The sequence below is a fragment of the Crinia signifera genome, chromosome 8, assembly GCF_055691185.1.
Source record: "Crinia signifera chromosome 8, ASM5569118v1, whole genome shotgun sequence".
Taxonomy (NCBI): domain Eukaryota; kingdom Metazoa; phylum Chordata; class Amphibia; order Anura; family Myobatrachidae; genus Crinia; species Crinia signifera.
Genome location: NC_139224.1, coordinates 18357717 through 18377780, shown reverse-complemented (window position 1 = coordinate 18377780; position 20064 = coordinate 18357717). Strand labels below are relative to the sequence as shown.

Genomic DNA, 20064 nt, shown 5'->3' with positions numbered 1-20064 from the left:
ACAATTAACATAACAGGATATACTCGATCTGCGATAACACTCAAATACCCTTGGCCATTCAGACGTTATTCCACAGGAATCAAAGGACCCATACAATGCCAAGAAAACATCCCCCAAACCATAATATTACCTCCACCAGCTTGAAGTGTTGTGGCAAAGTAGTTGGGGTTTCGTGCTGTTTTCTCCATATTCGCACCCTCCCATCTACATGGTGTAATTGAAAACCCGAATCATCGGACCACATGACCCTTTTCTAGTCATCTACTGTCCAATCCTTGTGCTCCTTTGCGAACTGGAGATGTCGGCTCTTGTTCAAGGCAGACAGTAGAACAGGGGTGTCCAAACTTTTTGCGACGAGGGCCAGATTTGGTGAAGTGTAAATGTGTGGGGGCCGACCATTCAGCCTGACATTCTTTGAATCATTAATCACATCAGAATGGTCCCCCACTCTGCCCCCATTCACTCTATGTCCCCCAGCCTGCCCCTTCACTGAATTTCCCCCAGCCTGCCCCTCCTTCACTGTATGTTCCCCACTCTGCACCCATTCACTCTGTCCCCCAGCCTGCCCCTCTCTCTTAATGTCCATCAGTGCCTCCATTCATTGTATGTCCCCAAGCCTGACCCTCCTTCACTGTATGAATCCCATTCACTATGTACCCCACTCTGCCCCCATTCACTGTATGTCCCCCAGCCTGCCCCTGCTCCCCCTTCTCTGAATGGCCATCACTGCCCCCCAGCCTGACCTCCTTCACTGTATGTCCCCCACTCTGCCCCCTCCCTTCTCTGTATGTTTCCCAGCCCCATGTGTGAGCCAGAGGAAGGAGAGGCAAAGCAGGCACTGCAAGGACAGGAGATGCTTATGCTTGCGCTCCTGCTGCTGCCCTCCTCCGCTCTGCATGTTACGGGACCAAGCTTACCCCTTGCTGCCCCCCTCCCCAAACACTGCTGTCACTGTGATTGTGGAGTAGGGTGATATATGATTGCAGCAGCAGGGGTAGGACGCCAATCACATCTGACTGTGGCGACCGGCACCTCCTAACTGTAGCAGACAGTAAGGTTAAGGCACGCTCGCCGGGGCCCCACCTTTAGTGTCCTGTGCTGTGACTGCTTCCAGCTGGAGGCCGCTTGAAATGACAGCACGGGCCGCAATTGGCCCCCGGGCCTGACTTCGGACATGCCTGCAGTAGAGTCTTTCTAACAGATTTATCAGCTTCCATAGCCTATTCGATGTAATGTGCGGCGAACAGTTAGTTCAGGGACCTTCGCAGTTGCTCCTTGATTCCCCACAATTTCACCTACTGTTGCTCTTCTGTTGGACTGGACAACTCTGGCAAGTCTCCTTCAGATTGAGCATTCAGTAGCCTGTGATGACCACAAGCCTGACGTTGAGACCTGGTTTTCTGCTTGGTAGTCCACTCTCTGTAAACATTAATAACTGCTGCTCTCGAACACTTCACAAGTGCAGCCACTTTGCTGATACTGGTTCCGACGGCTCGAGCCCTTACAAACATCCCGCGTCTAAACTCAGTTAAATCACGTTTTTTTTTTGCCCATTTCTCCGTAAGCAGCACAGTGCAATTGATGCTTCACTTGTCCTGCATTCCCTTTTTTATAGCTCTCTCGCCCTCTAGCGGCAACAACGCGAAGTTATGGCCGATCTGCGTATAAGTGTCAAGTGGTAATAATAATTTGGCCACTCATTTTGGGTGTGTGTGTGTGTGTATGTATGTATGTATATATATATATATATATATATATATATATATCGTATGATGGAATAGACCTCGTCTCACAGACACACAAAGCGAGATTGGCAAATGCAACATTCCCCTTATCTTTACATTACACACATTTCACTTTCTTGCTGCAATTCAATTTCATCTACAGTTCTGACATGAAATAAAAAAGCCCAGGCCATGAGCACATCCTAAAATAAATAAATATATTTGTCACCATAATGATCAGCATGTAATGAAGCCCCTAGGGGTGAGAGGGTGACATACACAAGGCAGTATGAGGGCTGACTCCCTTACATTAGGGCATCTGTCGGTATATACATTCTAGACTCATATGTAAACATCTGGAGATGGGTTATGTCAGCGGAGAGGTCCACAATGGCGTCCTTCTCTGTGCAGCGTCATCAGACAGGATGAAGGCATGGAGTCCTACAAATAAGCTATAGCCACATTCACTGCAAAGCTGTAACACTGACGGATGTGCGACTGATGCACAGACACAATGGCCATCAGTTCTCCTGCCCCTCCTCTCGGCAATGGTCCCGGGAGAAGCCAAACCTCATTCCTGGTGCGTTTTCAGGGATTCTGTACTCGAGCTCTCCCTGAAAGAAACGATAATTATTGTGACCGTTATAAGGAGCCACAAAGGTTCCGGAGCAAAAACCGATAATGAATTACAGTACACTAGGTGATTCATCGCGCCCTACGGGCGCTCTTCACACCGGCGTAAGGGGCTACGCCCCTTAATTTGTGAACATTTGTATTGTGAGAAATATGGTTAGAACTGTATGAAAGATGCCCTGTATTGCAGCTTCTGGCAGTGGGTGAGGGTCCAGCGTGGCAGCACAGGAGTACCGGACGGTGGCCCTGAGTCAGTGTCTCCTCCTACTGGGTGGGAGTTAGGGTGCATGAGAGCAGGAGGCTGGGATATGAGGCATGATAGGGGTATGTGGGCAACACAGCGTCAGCGATTACCCAGTGGTGGAAGTTACGGTTCAGGAGAGCAGGAAGCTGGGTAGTGATAGGGGTGTGTGGGCATACGGGGGACTAAAGAGGGTGGTGGACACTGTGCAGCTTCTGCCAGTGGGTGAGGGTCCAGCGTGGCAGCACAGAAATACAGGAGTCAGTGTCTCCTCCGATTGGGTGGGAGTTAGGGTGCATGAGAGCAGGAGGCTGGGCGGTAAAGCATGATAGGGGAATGTGGGCAACACAGGGTGAGCGGGTCTCCACTGGCGGAAGTTACGGGGCAGGAGAACAGGAGGCAGGGCAGTGTCCTCCCACATTGATGGCAAAAGTATTCAACATCGGCCATAAACCATTGATTATTTGAAAATCATTGATGGTCGATGGGCATCCCTAGAACTGGAGGAGGGTGGGGGACAGTATGCAGCTCCCGGCAGTGGGTGAGCGTCTCCTCCCACTGGGAGGGAGTGAGCGTGCATGAGAGCAGGAGGCTGTATAATAGTGGTATGTGGGCAAGACATTGATAAAAGTTGTGGCGCTGGTGCAGAGGGCAGTGGGGAAACCTGCAGTGCGGCAGCCAGGGCCGGATTTCCCACCTAGGGGCGGTACCTGCTTGTGGTGGTACAGGATCCCCCATTGTCACGGTGGTACGTGAAATGCGGGAGCGGGGGCCGCGGTGGTCGGCTGGGGGGTGGAATTGCCGGAAGGGGGTCTGGGGGGTCTGCAAATTGCGGGAGGGGGGGTGGTGTGTGGGGATCCACGGTTAGCGGGAGGGGGCGGGGGTCCGCAAATCGTGGGCGGGGGCGCTTGAATCGTGGGAAGGGGGGTCCGCAAATTGCGGGAGGGGGGTTGTCGGGGTTAGTGAATTGCAGGAGGGGGGGTTGCAGAGGTCCGTGAATTGCGGGAGGGGCGCGTGGGGTGCCGTGAGTCAAGGGGGGGTGGTGCGGGGGTCCGTGAATCACGGGAGGGGTCATGAATCGCAGGAGGCGGGGGTCGTGGGGGGGCTGCGAATTGCAGGAGGGGGGGTGTGGGGGGTTGCCGTGAATTGCATGAGGGGGGCGTGAATCAAGGGAGGGTGGGCGCAGGGGGGTGGTGCGGGGGTCCGTGAATCGCGGGAGGGGGCATGAATCGCGGGAGGGGGGGTCGTGGGGGGTTCCGAATCGCAGGAAGGGGGGTATGGGGGGTGCCGTGAATTGCGTGAGGGGGGCATGAATCGCGAGAGGGGGGGTCCCCGAATGTGTGAATTACGGGGCGGTCGCAAATCGCGAGAGGTGCCGAGGGGGCCCGCAAATCGCGGGAGGGGGGGCGCTACGGGGGGTTTCGTGAATCGCGGGAGGGGGGGTCGTGGGGGGTTGCGAATCGCAGGAAGGGGGGTGTGGGGGGTGCCGTGAATTGCGTGAGGGGGGCATGAATCGCGGGAGGTGGGGTCCCCGAATGTGTGAGTTAGGGGGCGGTCGCAAATCGCGAGAAGTGCCGAGGGGGCCCGCAAATCGCGGGAGGGGGGCGCTACGGGGGGGTTCCGTGAATCGCGGGAGGGGGCGGCGCGAATTGCGGGAGGGGGGTCGCAAATCACAGTAGGGGGGGGGTGCCGTGAATCGCGGGAGGGGGGGTCGTGGGGGGCCCTTTTAATGCCGGGAGGGGGGGTCCCGCGAATCGCGGGAGGGGAGGATGCAGGGGTCCTGCGAATCGCGGGAGGGGGCTCGCGGGAGGGAGGGGTCGCTGGGGTCCCGCGATTTGCGGGAGGGTCGCGGGGGTCCCGCGTTTCGCGGGAGGGGGTGGTCGCGGAGGTCCAGCGAATCGCGGGAGGGGGTGGTCGGGTCTGGGACGGATATTAGACAGCACTTACATCGACAGCCATTACATCGACACCATTAGTTCGACAGCTCAATAGGTCGACATGGTTTTAGGTCGACATACCATTAGGTCGACATGTCATTATGTCGACAGCTTATTAGGTCGACAGCTCATTAGGTCGACATGTTTTTAGGTCGACAGAGTCTGTCGACAGTCAAAAGGTCGACATGGGTTTTTTCACTGTTTTTTGGTCGAAATGTCGACACAGTCGACATGGACACAGTTTGAAGTGTACCGCAGCCGCTCGCTATGCTTCGGGCACGGTGCCTCGCTGAGCTCGGCACACTATTTTATTCTCCCACCACGCCCTAGTGGATAGTAGGCACATGTCGGCTCAATAAACAGTGAAAAAACCCATGTCGACCTTTTGACTGTCGACATAGACACTGTCGACCTAATGGCAGTGTCGACCTAAAAACATGTCGACCTAAAAACATGTCGACCTAATGAGCTGTCGACCTAATGAGCTGTCGACATAATGACATGTCGACCTAATGGTATGTTGACCTAAAACCATGTCGACCTATTGAGGTGTCTAACTAATGGTGTCGATGTAATGGCTGTCGATGTAAGTGCTGTCTAACAATAGTCCGGATACCGGGGTGGTCGCGGGGGTCCCGCGAATCGCGGGAGGGGGGGTTCGCGGGGGTCCCGCGAATCGCGGGAGGGGGGGTTCGCGGGGGTCCCGCGAATCGCGGGAGGGGGGGTTCGCGGGGGTCCCGCGAATCACGGGAGGGGGGGTCGCGGGGGTCCCGCGACTCGCGGGAGGGGGGGTCGCGGGGGTCCCGCGACTCGCAGGAGGGTGGAAAGCGGGGGTCCCGCGTATCGCGGGAGGGGGGGTGCAGGGTCACGCGAATGGCGGGAGGGGGGGTCCCGCGAATCGCGGGAGGGGGGTCGCGGGGGTCCCGCGAATCGCGGGAGGGGGGGTGCGGGGGTCCCGCGAATCGCGGGAGGGGGGTCGCGGGGGTCCCGCGATTCGCGGGAGGGGGGAAAGCGGGGGTTCCGCAAATCGCGGGAGGGGGGGTCGCGGGGGTCCCGCGAATGGCGGGAGGGGGGGTCGCGGGGGTCCCGCGAATGGCGGGAGGGGGGGTCGCGGGGGTTCCGCAAATCGCGGGAGGGGGGGTTGCGGGGGTCCCGCGAATCGCGGGAGGGGGGTCGCGGGGGTCCCGCGAATCGTGGGAGGGGGGGTCGCGGGGGTCCCGCGAATCGCGGGAGGGGGGAAAGCGGGGGTTCCGCAAATCGCGGGAGGGGGGGTCGCGGGGGTCCCGCGAATGGCGGGAGGGGGGGTCGCGGGGGTCCCGCGATTCGCGGGAGGGGGGTCGCGGGGGTCCTGGCAGAGGGTAGGGATGTGCAGGAGTAATGGTGAATGGTGGCTGTGGAGTAATGGTGGATGGTGGGCGTGTACTGTAGCCCTGGCTGGGCGGGGGGAGGTGATGTCAAGGGGGTGGAACGTCAGACACATGAAAGTGAAACTGTTCTACACAGGAACGTTCTCCACAGGGGTTGAGTGACAGATCTGGCTAAATATATAAGAGATGACAATTTAGGACAAGTACTGTACATGGTAAATATAGATAGCTGCATCAGGGGACAGGACACTGAAGCAATCATCGGGGTGGCAGAGGTTTATCTATTCTAAGGAAGACACCTGAGGAGAGAGGGCCCTGCTTGTGAGAGCTTACATACTAAAGGGGAGGGTTAGACAGACAGGGGTGACCCAGATGGGAAATAATAATGCCCTCTGCCCAGTACGGAAGGTGTAATGGTTAGCATTACTGCCTAACAGCGCTGAGGTCATGGGTTCGATCCCCACCATGACTCTAACTGTGCAAAGTTTGTATATTCTCCCCGTACTTGTGTGGGTTTCCTACGAGTACTCTGGTTTCCACGGGTGCCGGACGGGATCCCGACAGGCATTCACCCAACTTCGGGATCCCGACTGTCAAAACACCGACAGCCGGGTTCCCGACGGCCGTCGCCTATTTTCCCTCGTGGGGGTCCACGACCCCCATAGAGGGAGAATAGAATAGGTGGCTCACTACCGTGCCCGCAGCGTGGCGAGCCCGCAAGGGGTTTTGTTGCGCTCGCCATGCTGTCTGGGTCCGGCCAGTCTGGATAATGTTCAATTATACTCTGTAAAGCGCTGCGGAATATGTGTGCGCTATATAAGAAACTGTTAATAAATAAATCTCACCGACCCCCTAAGCCACAGGTTATCTGACAGGAGGATCCTGTGAGTACCTGTACTTATAGGAGTAACCGTAGGACACTACAACCAGCCATCATAGCATTAGATGGCTGATTAGAAGGACTTGGCCCAACTAGTCTGCCCCTTTATTAACCTTGTTACCTCAAACCATATAAGATCCTTATGTCTATCCCACTTTCTTATCCTCTACCACCTCTGATGGAAAGCTATTCCACTTGTACACTACCCCTTCTGTGATTTCCCCTCCTGAACCTCCCCCAGCGTCAGGGGTGCCGGACGGGTTCCCGACAGTCATTTACCCGATGTCGGGATCCCGACTGTCAAAACGCCGACAGCCGGGTGCCCGACGGCCACCCGCTATTTTCCCTCGTGGGGGTCCACGACCCTCATAGAGTGAGAATAGAATAGGTGGCTCGCATAGCGAGCCACCATGCCCGCAGCGAGCCCGCAAGAGGCTTTTTTGCACTCGCCATGCTGTCTGACTCTGGCCAGTCGGGATCCCGACGTCGGGATAATGACTGTCGGAGTCCCATACCACACCCAGTGTCAGAACGTGTTCTACTATTTCTCTGCATTGAAGAGTGTTTGCCCCTTTCCCTTCTCTGCTCCAATCTATGCATAACAAGATGTTTTAGGGCCAGACGTATCAAGCTTCAAGGAGTAATAAAGTGGAGAGTGAAAGGCACTCTCTTCCCCACACAGTGCGAGGGGCCCCATTGTCAAATCCTTCAAAAATAGATTCAAGACTTTCCTGTTCTCTAAAGCATTTCACTAATATTCACTGTTAAACTTGTTTTGTGTGCTGTAAAGGCTAATGTAAAGCACTTAGCCCTATTGGGAGAAAAGTGCTATTAAAATATTATTATGTACCATTTTTGTACTTGGTACCGTCTCTAGTGTATTTATAGCCTTCTGGAGATAAGGCCTCCAGAACTGGGCACAGTATCTAGATGAGGCCGCACCAGTGACCTATACAGAACTGGGCACAGTATCTAGATGAGGCCATACCAGTGACCTATACAGAACTGGGCACAGTATCTAGATGAGGCCACACCAGTGACCTATACAGAACTGGGCACAGTATCTAGATGAGGCCATACCAGTGACCTATGCAGAACTGGACACAGTATCTAGAGGAGGCCACACCAGTGACCTATACAGAACTGAGCACAGTATCTAGATAAGGCCGCACCAGTGACCTATACAGAACTGGGCACAGTATCTAGATGAGGCCATACCAGTGACCTATACAGAACTGGGCACAGTATCTAGATGAGGCCATACCAGGGACCTATACAGAACTGGGCACAGTATCTAGATGAGGCCATACCAGGGATCTATACAGAACTGGGCACAGTATCTAGATGAGGCCATACCAGGGACCTATACAGAACTGGACACAGTATCTAGATGAGGCCATACCAGGGATCTATACAGAACTGGGCACAGTATCTAGATGAGGCCATACCAGGGACCTATACAGAACTGGACACAGTATCTAGATGAGGCCATACCAGTGACCTATACAGAACTGGGCACAGTATCTAGATGAGGCCGCACCAGTGACCTATACAGAACTGGACACAGTACCTAGAGGAAGCTGCACCAGTGACCTATACAGAACTGGGCACAGTGACCTATAAAGAACTGGGCACAGTACCTAGAGGAAGCTGCACCAGTGACCTATACAGAACTGGGCACAGTATCTAGGTAATGCCACACCAGTGACCTATACAGAATTTGGTGACGCAGCTCAACCATGGGATGTAGGAGGGTCCGAAGGAGCCAGGCACCTATGCTAAAGCTTTTGAGAGGCAGGCTCCTCCCATCTGCATCCCAGACTCGCCAGTTCGTGTTAGGTGCCCACCGGAGTGGGTGCTATGCTGAAGGGCTGCTGCTGCAGCCAGAAGAAGAGTAGCTAGGGTGTTTTTTTTTTTTTAAAATACATTTTTACATCTTAGTTAGGCAGGATCAGTGTGAATCCCCACACTGACAGCGCAGCAGGGGCTGACAGAAGCGCGCACGGTCAGTTTCCTGTGTGCAGAGAGACACTGTCTGGTCTCACTGCACAGCGCTCAGACCTGCTTAAAAGAGGTTTCCTGGACCCTGGGGGACCCCGGAGCCGGCTCCCTGCATAGGTGGAGATCATGGGTAATGGGTGCCCTGCGATGGCGCCCGCCATTTTGACTAGGTTTACAGGCTGAACTCTGCGGGGATCTCAGCCTGTGACAGGAGATTCCAAGTGATCCCCAGACAAGGGGAGGCACTAGCAAAAGAGGAAGCATCTACAGGAGCGGCTAACAGGGGGTGTAAAAGGTGCTAAAACCTTCAGACCCCGCTGTGGCAGGGACTTTGGTCTCTTCCTGCACTCTGCCTTGGCGCCCTTTCATCCCTCACTGTGCGGAGCTGGAAGGAGTTTATCTACTGCACACAGAGTGCCAGCTTTCCTATGAGACAACACTAACCCTGCCGACCACAGAGGGTCTATCAGCAGACAGAGAAGTACTCTGGCATATATTAGCTTGGTACATTCGCCTGACATTGTGCACAGTGTTGTAGACATGACTGCTGCTGTGATGGGGAGGAAGTATTAGCCATGTTAGTAAACTGCAAGTTTTGCAGGATAAAATTAACATCTGAACAGATGACTCAGGGGGATAGTTGCCCTGTTTGTGATGCTGTACCCAGGGGAGCACAAGCTCAGAGGGGTGAGCAACCGGAGCCTGCGTGGGCTGCAGCTCTGGGTAAGTCTGTGACTGCATTGGTGCATGTGTTAAACAGGCAGAGAGATGATTTGTTTAGATCTCCTAGGCCATTATCATCTTCTCAACAGTCTTCTGGTTCTATTCCACTTTCACAAGGGGAACCGGCTTTTGTACAAGCCATGCAGAATACTGCTCAGGGGATTCAGAAGTTTAATACCCTTATGGAGCAATTCACAAAGGAGTCGGAGATTTCTCCAAGACACTCCTTATCTTCCACACCTATCCTGAATATACCCTCAGAGGAGGGAGAGTGTGGGGCAGATTTGCCTTGGAATTTAGGGAAAGACACTGAGGTTTCTGTCCCCGGTATTGAGGACCTGATTTTGGCTGTGAAACAGGCTTTAAATTTGCCCGGAAGTGGATAAGACTCCTATGCAGGCAGTATTTAAGAGACAGCGTAGAGACGCGGTCGCCTTTCCTTCGGATGAGGGCATGCAGGAATTGCTAGGAGGGGCTTGGAAATTGCCCGATAAAAGACTCTTGATGCCAAAGAGATTTTTGAGCCTGTACCCCATGCCGGAGGAACATGTAAAACTGTGGGAAAAGGTCCCTCTGGTAGATGCCCCGGTTGCAAAGCTGTCAAAAGCGACTGTTCTGCCTGTGCAAGGGGGTGCAGCGTTTAAGGACCCTGTTGACAAAATGTTAGTGGGTTGTTTTAAAGCAGTGTTGGAAGAGGTTGGATTTTCGCTTAGACCCATTATTGCTTCTGCGTGGGTGTCCAAGGCCATGATAGCCTGGGCAAATAATCTGTGTGGCTTTCTGCAACTGGATTCTGAAGCCTGTGCTTTAGCTGAGAAGCTAAAAGCGGTGGCAGAATACACGTGAGGCTGGAGAAGAGGCAGTCAAAATGGCGTCAAAAGTATCAACCATTTCGGGGAATGCAAGGAGAGCCTTGTGGCTTAAGGGTTGGGATGCCGATAATGAATCCAAGAAATCCCTGGAGGCTTTAGCTTTCAAGGGAGAGTTGCTTTTTGGTTCTGAACTAGAATCCATCATTAAGCAGACAACAGGGGGGGCAAAGTTCATCTAGGTTTGCTGTTTTTCGTTCTTCCGTTCATCCCTCCTTTAGAGGGGGTGTGTCTTCCAGGGGACATTCTAACAGAGTAAGATTTGTTGCTGGGAAAGGGAAAGCCCCAAAATCCTGGTTCGGTGCCTTTACAAAGACACAGGCTTCTAACGGTGAGGAGAAACCCTCAGCATAACGACCTGGAGGCTCCCCAGTCTGTACTCAGGGTGGAGGGGGTCACCTCTTGCAGAACCGGGGCATTTGGGCCTTGTAAGGCCAGGATCCTTGGGACTTCAATGTGGTGTCCCAGGGTTACATGATAAACCTGAAGGGAGTTCCTCCAAAGATATTCTTACCTACACCTTTGCCCAGAGAGGCTCGCCTCAGAGAAGCCCTTTTGAAGACGGCGAGATCTCTTTTGGAAAAAAGCGTGGTGGTTCCGTTACCACAAGAGGAAAGGAAGGGGTTTTACTCCTTTCTCTTCTTAGTACCAAAGCCAGACAACTCCTTCAGACCGATTCTGAATTTAAAGTTCTTGAATCTCCACTTGTAGGTGGATCATTTCAGGATGGAATCTCTGGAGGATGGTTCTACTGAGCCTAGAGCAAGGGGAATTCCTTGCGTCTATGGACATTCAAGATGCCTATTTGCACATTCCTATATGCGCAAAACATCAGTCCTTACTGCGTTTTGCAATAGGAGACTTACATCTGCAATTTCAGGCTCTTCCCTTCAGGCTGGCTACAGCTCCAAAAGTGTTTACAAAAATTATGGCAGTCATGACAGCTACCCTCAGACTCAGGGGTATAGTAGTCATCCCATATTTGGACGACCTGTTATTCAAGGCAGAGTCGGCAGAGAAACTACAAAATCTTTCAGAGGCCATTCAGTTTTTGAGGGACCACGGGTGGGTTTTAAATCTACAAAAATCTCACCTGTGCCCCACTCAGAGACTTCAGTTTTTGGGAGATTTATTGGATACACATCTTCATCGTGTATTCTTTCCGGAAGTGAAGGCCAGGGACATTTGTCAGCTGGTCTGGAGAATTCTGAGGTCACCCGACACAACGGTGTGGTATTGTCTGAAATTACTGGGCAAGATGGTGGCGACATTCGAGACCCTGCAGTATGCCAGATTCCATTCTCGGATGTTTCAATGGAACATTTTGGCATGTTGGTCAGGAAATCCCAAGACTATGAAAACCGAGAAAGTGGTCTTGACGAAAGAGACGCGGACATCTCTACTTTGGTGGACGGATGTGTAATCTCTTCAATTGGGTCGCTATCTTCGTTCCTGGAAGTGGCTGGTGGTCACCACCCATGCCAGTCTCAGGGGCTGGGGATCAGTGGATCTGGAGTTGAAGTTACAAGGCCTGTGGTCCAGGGAAGAATCGACATTTCCGATCAATGTACTGGAGCTGTGGGCAGTCTGGAAAACCCTTTCCTAGGCGGAAGGGATCCTGAGAGGTTCTCCCATTCGCATTCAATCGGACAATGCTATGGCTGTGGCATATCTGAACCATCAAGGGGGCACTCGCAGCAAGATGGCGATGGTGGAAGTGTCTCGGATTTTCAAATGGGCAGAGATCAATGTTCCGGCCTTATCTGCTGTTTTCATTCCGGAATTCAAAATATGGAGGCGGATTTCTTAAGCAGAGAGGAGCTTCTGGAGGGAGAATGGGCGTTGCATCCGCAAGTGTTCCAGAAGATTGTACCACTTTAAGGCCTTCCGGAAGTGGACTCGATGGCTTCCCGGCACAATTGTCAAGTACCCAGGTTCTGTGCGAGAACCAGGGATCCACTAGCTTGGGTGGTGAATGCCATGACAGTGCTTTGCAATGTCAGGTTGGCATATGTTTTTCCCTCCATTTCCGATGATTGCCCGGGTGCTGAAGAGGGTGAGATCACAGGGAACGTGTGTTAACCTGATAGCGCCGGATTGGCCGAGGAGATCATGGTACTCCAACATTCTGGCATATTCCACTTAAAACAGACCTGCTCAGACAAGGTCCCTTCGTCCATCAGGACCTAGCTCGGCTAAATTTGACGGCCTGGCTCTTGAAACCTCTATCTTAAAGCGGAAGGGGTTTTCTGAAGACGTGATCCATACCATGATTAATGCAAGAAAACCAGTTTCTTCTGCTAACTATTATAGGGTGTCGAAGACTTACATAAGGCGGTGAGTACGACAAAAGGTTCACACATCTAGGTTTAAAGTTTCTAGACTTTTAGAATTCTTACAGGACGGTTTCTCTTCGGGCCTAGGTCTTCAGTCCTTCAAGGTCCAAGTGTCGGCCTTGTCTATCTTTTTTCAAAAGAAAATTGCCTTGTTACTGGAGGTACAGACTTTTTTTCCAAGGGGTTACGCTGTTGAAGCCTCCTTGTAAACAACCAGTGGTAACGTGGGATTTGTCCCTGGTGTTGTCATTTCTTCAGAAACCTCCTTTTGAGCCGTTAAGGTTGGCGTAAATGAAATTTGTTGCGTGGAAATTTACCTTTTTATTGGCAATCGCCTCGGCGTGTTTCCGAGTTGGGGGCTGTGCTGCGAACAGTTCCTAAGTTTTTGCCAAAAGTTGTGTCTTTGTTTCATTTAAACCAGTGTTTAGTCCTCCGGAGGACACCAGAAAGAGGGACAAACTTAAAAATTTGGATGTTGTTCGCGCTGTGCATGTTTATGTGGACAGGGTGAAAGAACTCCGTAAAACTGATTAGTTATTGGTCTTGTATGATATACTCAAAAGGGGGCTGGCCAGCTTCTAAGCAGGCTATTGCTTGGTGGTTATGGTCGGTAATTGCCTTCGCGTATACAAAAGTTGGCAGACCAGTGCCTTCCAGAATCAATGCTCATACCACCAGGTCGGTTGCTGCTTCCTGGGCGGTGCGTCACGGGGCCACGGCAGAACAAGTATGCAGGGCTGCCACTTGGTCATCTGTTCACACATTAACCAAATTTTATAGGTTCCATGAGTTTGCATCATTCGGGCGAGCAGTAATGAGAACTGCGGACCTGAGTGTACCCTCCCAAAGGACTGTCTCTTGAACATCCCATGATTGAGCTGTGTCAACAGGATAGATGAAAGAGTAAAGGGGATTTGTGTAAGAACTTACTGTTCGAATCCCTTTCTCTGATTCTATCCTGGTGACACAGCGATTCCTCCCTTACGCTCAGTAAGTAATACCGTTTTCATGTGTTGTCATGTTATATTGGTTAAGTTAATTGATTGTGCATATTAATATGTTCAGGCGTTGTACTGAGTTAATGTATCCTAGTGTGCTCTGGAAGTTGAACTGAGGAGTCTGGGATGCAGATGGGAGGAGCCTGCCTCTCAAAAGCTTTAGCATAGGTGCCTGGCTCCTTAGGACCCTCCTAAATCCCATGGTTGAGCTGTGTCACCAGGATAGAATCAGAGAAAAGGGATTCCAACGGTAAGTTTTTAAAAAAAATCCTCTATTTGTGATTTCCTTCAATGCTCCATGACTCCTTGTGCCACCCTGCCAATTTGTGTAGGCAACGGCGGTTAAGTTGTCTGACTGGACTTTTACAGGACGACTCCAAGAGGGTCTGAGCACTCCTCAGGGCATTGAAGATCGCTCTAAGTTACATAGTAGGTAAGGCTGAAAAAATACTTGCGTCCATCTAGTTCAACCTGGTATAGATTATCCATTACTGATTTGGTATCCATTGCTGATTTGGTAGGTTCTGATATTTAACAGACAGATTATATTTCTTATTTGTACCCATGGATGTTTTTATCCAGTAAATGTTTGTCCAACTTAGCCTTGAATGCATTTAATGAGCCAGCCGCCACCACCTCACCGGGAAGAGAGTTCCAGAGTTTGATTGTTCTGACCGTAAAGAAATTCTTTCTACTAGCTGAACGAAATCTCTTTTCTTCTAATCTATACTCGCCCTCGTGTCCTAGATTCCTTTCTAGTAGAAAAGAGGGTGTGTGACAGTTCCTTATATTGGCCCTTGATATACTTGTACATGTTGAGCATGTCCCCCCTTAAACGTCTCTTTTCCAATGTAAAAAGTCCCAAATTGCTTAATCTCTCCCCGTAGTTTAAATTCTCCATTCCCCTAATAAGCTTTGTTGCTCGCCTTTGGATTTTTTCTAATTCTATGATGTCCTTTTTGTAGTGCGGGGCCCAGAACTGTACTCCGTACATGAGGTGAGGTCTCACCAATGCTTTATATAGTGGCATAATTACCCTTGAGTCCCTAGTTTGCATTCCCCTCTTAATACATGCCAGAATTTTGTTGGCCTTTTTTTGAAGCTACATTACAATGGGCACTACATCCCAGTTTGCTGTCTATTTGGACTCCTAGATCCTTTTCAAGTATGGAAATACCCAGTTCCTCTCCGCTAAGGTTGTAAGTTGCGCACTGGTTGTGTCTCCCAAGGTGCATAACCTTACAAGTTCCAACACATTTATTGACAGTTTACTTTCCCAGTCTGACCACTGACCCAGTAGCCGGAGGTCCAACACTACTGCCCCCCAGCCTCTGAGGCTCGCATTGGAGGTTAGGAGAATCCAGTCCGACTGCTAATCTGCGGCCCGCTCTGAGATTGGTGTTAAGTTTCCACAACAGGGACATTCAAGTCTGAGCAGATAACTGGACTAGCCGGTGTATGTAAAGATGGGACCCCGACTATTGGCTGAGGAGGTCCCACTGTAACTGTCCTGAGTGGAAGCATACAAATTGTACAGCCGGAAAAGCCGTCATCTTTCCCAACAAGCTAATGCATAAGTGGATTGTTAACCTTCCTGTGTCTCAGGACCTGAGAGACAAGTTCTTGGATGGACTGTATTTCGTCCACCGGGATAAAAATCCTCTGACATGCTGTATACAGAATAAGTCCCAGAAATTGCAATCTCTGGGTTGGCGTTCGGGAGGATTTTTCAAAGTTCACTATCCAACCATGTTGGATGAGAATTTGGTACCTTAGATTGGCATGCTGCAGAAGCAGGTGAGGTGATGGGGCCTTGATGAGTAAAGCTGGCCTACACCTACAGATTTATCTTCAGATCTGACTGGTTGGAACAAAAACATGGTTATGGATGAGAGCAAATGACAGTTAACCATTTGCTTGGAAATGCTGGAAAACGGACATTCAGAAATTACCAGGTTTTTGTTCCAACCAGCCAGATCTGAAGATAAATCTGTAGGTGTATGGGCACCTTTAGTCGTCGATGATGGTATGTTAATGACTCCCTGTAGTCTGAGGGACGTTAACATTACTGACAGGACTTTTGTGAAGACACGGAGCGCTGATGACAACCCAAAGTGGAGAGCCCTGAATTGAAAATGATCCCTGCCCACTGCAAACCGAAGGAATTGCTGGTGTGGAATCCATATCGGTATGTGGAGATAGGCGCCCTTGATGTCCAAGGACACCAAACACTCTCCTGGCTCCAGAGCCTGTATCACTTAATGTATAGATTCCATCTTGAAAGGGCGATAGACGATGGATAAATTGAGGGACTTCAAGTTCAGGATTGGCCTGAAGAAACCACCCAAAACAGAAGTAGCTGCTGTTCAGGTAAACAGAGGTACTTGTAATACAATAATGAATACAGTGCAGATAATGTTAAAATACACTTATATAAACACTAATGCAGTACCCCACTAGAAACAGTGAAAAAAAAAAGAAAAACTGGCACTCTAATCCCAGCTACCAAACACCATGAGGTGAGGTAGGGAAAAGGTTACTGGACATTGGTACACTGTAGGTATGGAGCAGGGAACCTTCCTCTGTCCCTCTCTCATGCACAGGAATCTCTTGTGAGTGGAGATGCTATAGCTGCTGCTGGCATGTCAGCGTGAAGTGTGCTCAGCACCACCCAGCAATATGGGCTGTAAAATGGCCACTGAGCATGTGAGGATGGAAGGTGAGAGAGAAGCCCTGCGGAGGGAAGCCCATGAAGGGATCAGCCTGCAGGGATGTAGGGGCGGGGCTACAGGTACCTGTCCCCCCCTGACCCCCTCCTCTGCAGCCTCTCAGGGACCTGCTACCCACAAGTAGGCATTTCTTTGGGGGGCCGCACAGCCCTCCATGTGCTCGCCAGAGGTAGCCGGACTGCCATTAGGTACCGAGATGAGATCTTCAGACCCCTTGTGAGACCATATGTTGGTGCGGTTGGCCCTGGGTTTCTCCTAATGCAAGACAATGCTGCACCTCATGTGGCTGTAGTGTGTCAGCATTTCCTGCAAGACAAAGGCATTAATGCTATGGACTGGCCCGCCCGTTCCCCAGACCTGAATCCAATTGAGCACATCTGGGACATCATGTCTCGCTCCATCCACCAATGCCACGTTGCACCACAGACTGTCCAGGAGTTGGCGGATGCTTTAATCCAGGTCTGGGAGGAGATCCCTCAAGAGGACCATCTGCCACCTCATCAGGAGCATACCCAGGTGTTGTAGGGAGGTCATACAGGCACGTGGAGGCCACACACACTACCGAGCCTCATTTTAACTTGTGTTAAGGACATTACATTAAAGTTGGATCAGCCTGTAGTGTGTTTTTCCACTTTAATTTTGATTTTAGGAATTTGATTTCCATTGATATTTTTGTGTGATTTTGTTGTCAGCACATTCAACTATGTAACAAAGTATTTAATAAGAATATTTCATTCATTCAGATCTAGAATGTGTTATGTTAGTGTTCCCTTTATTTTTTTTGAGCAGTGTATAAAAAAAGAAAGTTTAGTAATAGACACTTTCCCTTTAAGATTTATGCAAACCAGTGACCAAATAATGTCCAGATGGATATACTGTAGGTACCGCTATATATTATTTTCAGATAATAGCACACAATTTCAGAAGTCTTACCACTCTGGGGAAAAGTAAAGCACATCCAAATGTGATATCAGTTAATCCTGGGTGAATGGTATCTGTATAAATAGCTCACCCAGGAGCACTATATACAGCAATGGTACATTAGGCAGATGAATACATATGTGCTCCAGGTGCTAAGTACTGTGGCTTGTAGTCCCTCTGGCAGCGATACTCCATTCATGTCTGTACGATCTGGCTGATTACCATCTACTCTCCATTACCCGACTCCTGGTTGTGATCTTCCTGAAGCTGATGACAGGGCTTCCCAAGTGGGAAATAGTGACATTTCCACTGCAGGGCTTCACGGGCTTTGGGTGTATATATGGTGACTGTCACTCGATTTAACCCCCGGGATGTTTTTAAATTTATTTTATGTTTATTAAATATTATTCTTTAAATACCTGTTTTATGTATTATTAAGCACCATCCGGATTGTTTCACATTCTGGTAAGATTTGTTTGACTGATCCCCCCCCATTAATCCATGCAGGATCCTGTGTCTGTGACCGGATATACAAGGACATGAGTGCATCCATATTGATCCCCCCCACCCCACTACAGGAGGTCAGCCACAGGTTCTGCACATGCCACAGGTATACTCTTGTTGGGGAGATGCTCTGCCAGGTATAATCACTCAGTCACATTGTCTGTATACTGCAGGTGTATATACAGCACGTACTCTCCATTACTTACCATATAGGGAAATGTGAGGGATACTCCGGGGTGCCTCCATTCTGTCCCCCCATACCTAGACACCAAGAACAGGGTGAACATTAGCTACAATAAATGGAAACAGATGGCAGATGAGAAGCACTTGGCCCATTATACACTTATAATAGTTTTTCCCCCCTTTACCCTCTGCAGCCGGATCACCTCCTTATACTCCCCCCTGGGCAGCTATTGGCTGTCCCACTAGCTGATACATCTTCTGTGCCCCCCCCCCCCCCCCCCCCCCATGGGCTTCCTGTGCTTCCCTAACAAAGCTCTGGTGCTGTTAGTATTACACGTTCTCGCCAAGGTCCTCCAAAGAACGGCTGACGCCTCTCGCCATCTGTGAAGTCAGCCTGTGAGGGGTATGGTATACCAACATCGGAAACCCAACTGCTAGTGCCCCAACAGGAGGGCGAACGCAAAGAAGCCCCTTGTGGGCAGTCTACGCTCACCATGCTGCGGGCTCGGTGACTTGCACAAGGGAGAATAGCCCCAATCAGTCGGATCCCCCCTGTCGGAGCACCGGCAGTCAGGATTCCAATGTCAGTATACCAACTGTCAGAAACCTTATTGTTGGGCAGTAATTTGGCATCCAAATGTGTGACAGGAGCCTTGTCTTTATACTAAGCCTATGGCAGTGTGTATAACTCCCTCTCCCCTCTCCTCCCCCCCCGGTACAGATGCCTGGTATATATACCCCCTTGGGGTGGGATAGATTACAGTGTGTATAACGCCCACCCTCCTTGGGGGCAGATGCCTGGTATATATACCCCCTTGGATGGAGAGGGGGGTGGACAGACACAGATTGCAGTGTGTATGACTCCCTCCTCCACAGAGAAGGGCTGATTCCCGGTATATATATCCCCCAGGCAGCACATATGGCAGTGTGTATAACGCCCACCCTTCTTGGGGGCAGATGCCTGGTATAAATACCTCCTTGGAGGGAAGAGGGGGGACAGAGACACAGATTGCAGCGTGTATGACCCCCACCACCCTGGAGAGGGGCCGATTACCAGTATATATATATCCCCCAGGTGGCACATATGGCAGTGCATATAATGCCCACTCCCTTGGGGGCAGATTCCCGGTATATATAACCCCCACGAAGGACATATGGCAGTGTGTATAACCCCTCTGGGGGGGGGGGGGGGGGGGGGGGGGGCAGATTCCCAGTATATATATATTCATAACTGATACACAGGTTTGTGTATATACAGCCTTTATGATGCCTAGGACAGAGCTGCCGGAGAATGCCACAGGCAGCAGTCACATACCATGACCCTGTGTTCTGTTGATTTAATTAAGGATGGATCCCAAGGGGGAACATATGGCAGTGTGTAGAGAACAACCACCCCCCGGGCACAGACAACCGGTATATATACCCCCTTGTGGTGGGGTAGATTACAGGGTGCATAACCCCCTCCTCCCAGGGGCTGGGTGGGCAAATAAGGCAGTGTGTATAACCCCCCATTGGGTACAGATTCCCAGTATATATATCTATATCCCAAGGGGGGGACATATGGCAGTGTGTATAACAACTACCCTCTCCCCTCTGGGGGAAGATCTCTGTGTGAGGGCACCTCGGCTCACCCTGGCGGTAGTAGAAGCCGGTGACGGTGGGACCGTAGCCGCGCCAGGCCAGCTGGATGGCGGCGAGGCTGAGGATAAGCCAGGCCAGCAGAGCCTGGAACAGGGCGGCCCTCAGGTCGTTACTCTCCCAGTCCCGGCTGAAGTCAGCGCCGAGAGACAGCAGGCAGCCCAGGAGCGGAGACAGCAGCTCGGAGCCCCACGCCGCCTCCTCCGCCATCTTACCCGCAGGCAGCCATTACCTACCCTCCCCTGACTGACTGAGCGTCGCCATCTTACCGCTCGCACATTCCGCACTCACAGCCGCTAGTGCGGGGAAATCAATGAGTGGCGTTGGGAGAAGCGCATGAACCCGAGCACACACCCGCTGCTGTTTATCGGGCTCCGAAA

The 20064-nt window shown here is 51.2% G+C and overlaps 1 protein-coding gene across 1 annotated transcript; it reads right to left on the bottom strand.

The window, feature by feature from the left end:
• Nucleotides 1–1921: 1921 nt before the first annotated feature.
• TCTA (T cell leukemia translocation altered) lies at nt 1922–19947 on the bottom strand. The gene is made up of 3 exons (XM_083155875.1): nt 19678–19947; nt 18070–18124; nt 1922–2338 (listed from the first exon to the last, which is right to left on the bottom strand). The coding sequence occupies exons 1-3, from the start codon at nt 19892–19894 to the stop codon at nt 2296–2298; spliced, it is 315 nt and encodes a 104-aa protein (XP_083012001.1). The 5' UTR covers nt 19895–19947; the 3' UTR covers nt 1922–2295.
• Between the last annotated feature and the right edge of the window lie 117 nt (nt 19948–20064).

Bases quoted from the DNA above. Each gene is read 5' to 3' on its own strand.
- TCTA (XM_083155875.1), bottom strand. From the start codon at position 19,894: ATGGCGGAGGAGGCGGCGTGGGGCTCCGAGCTGCTGTCTCCGCTCCTG. The intron at 18,125-19,677 runs GTGAGCCGAGGT...CTTGGTGTCTAG, and splicing joins CGGCTTCTACTACCGCCAGG to GTATGGGGGGACAGAATGGA. The intron at 2,339-18,069 runs GTAAGTAATGGA...CGTTTCTTTCAG, and splicing joins CCCTCACATTTCCCTATATG to GGAGAGCTCGAGTACAGAAT.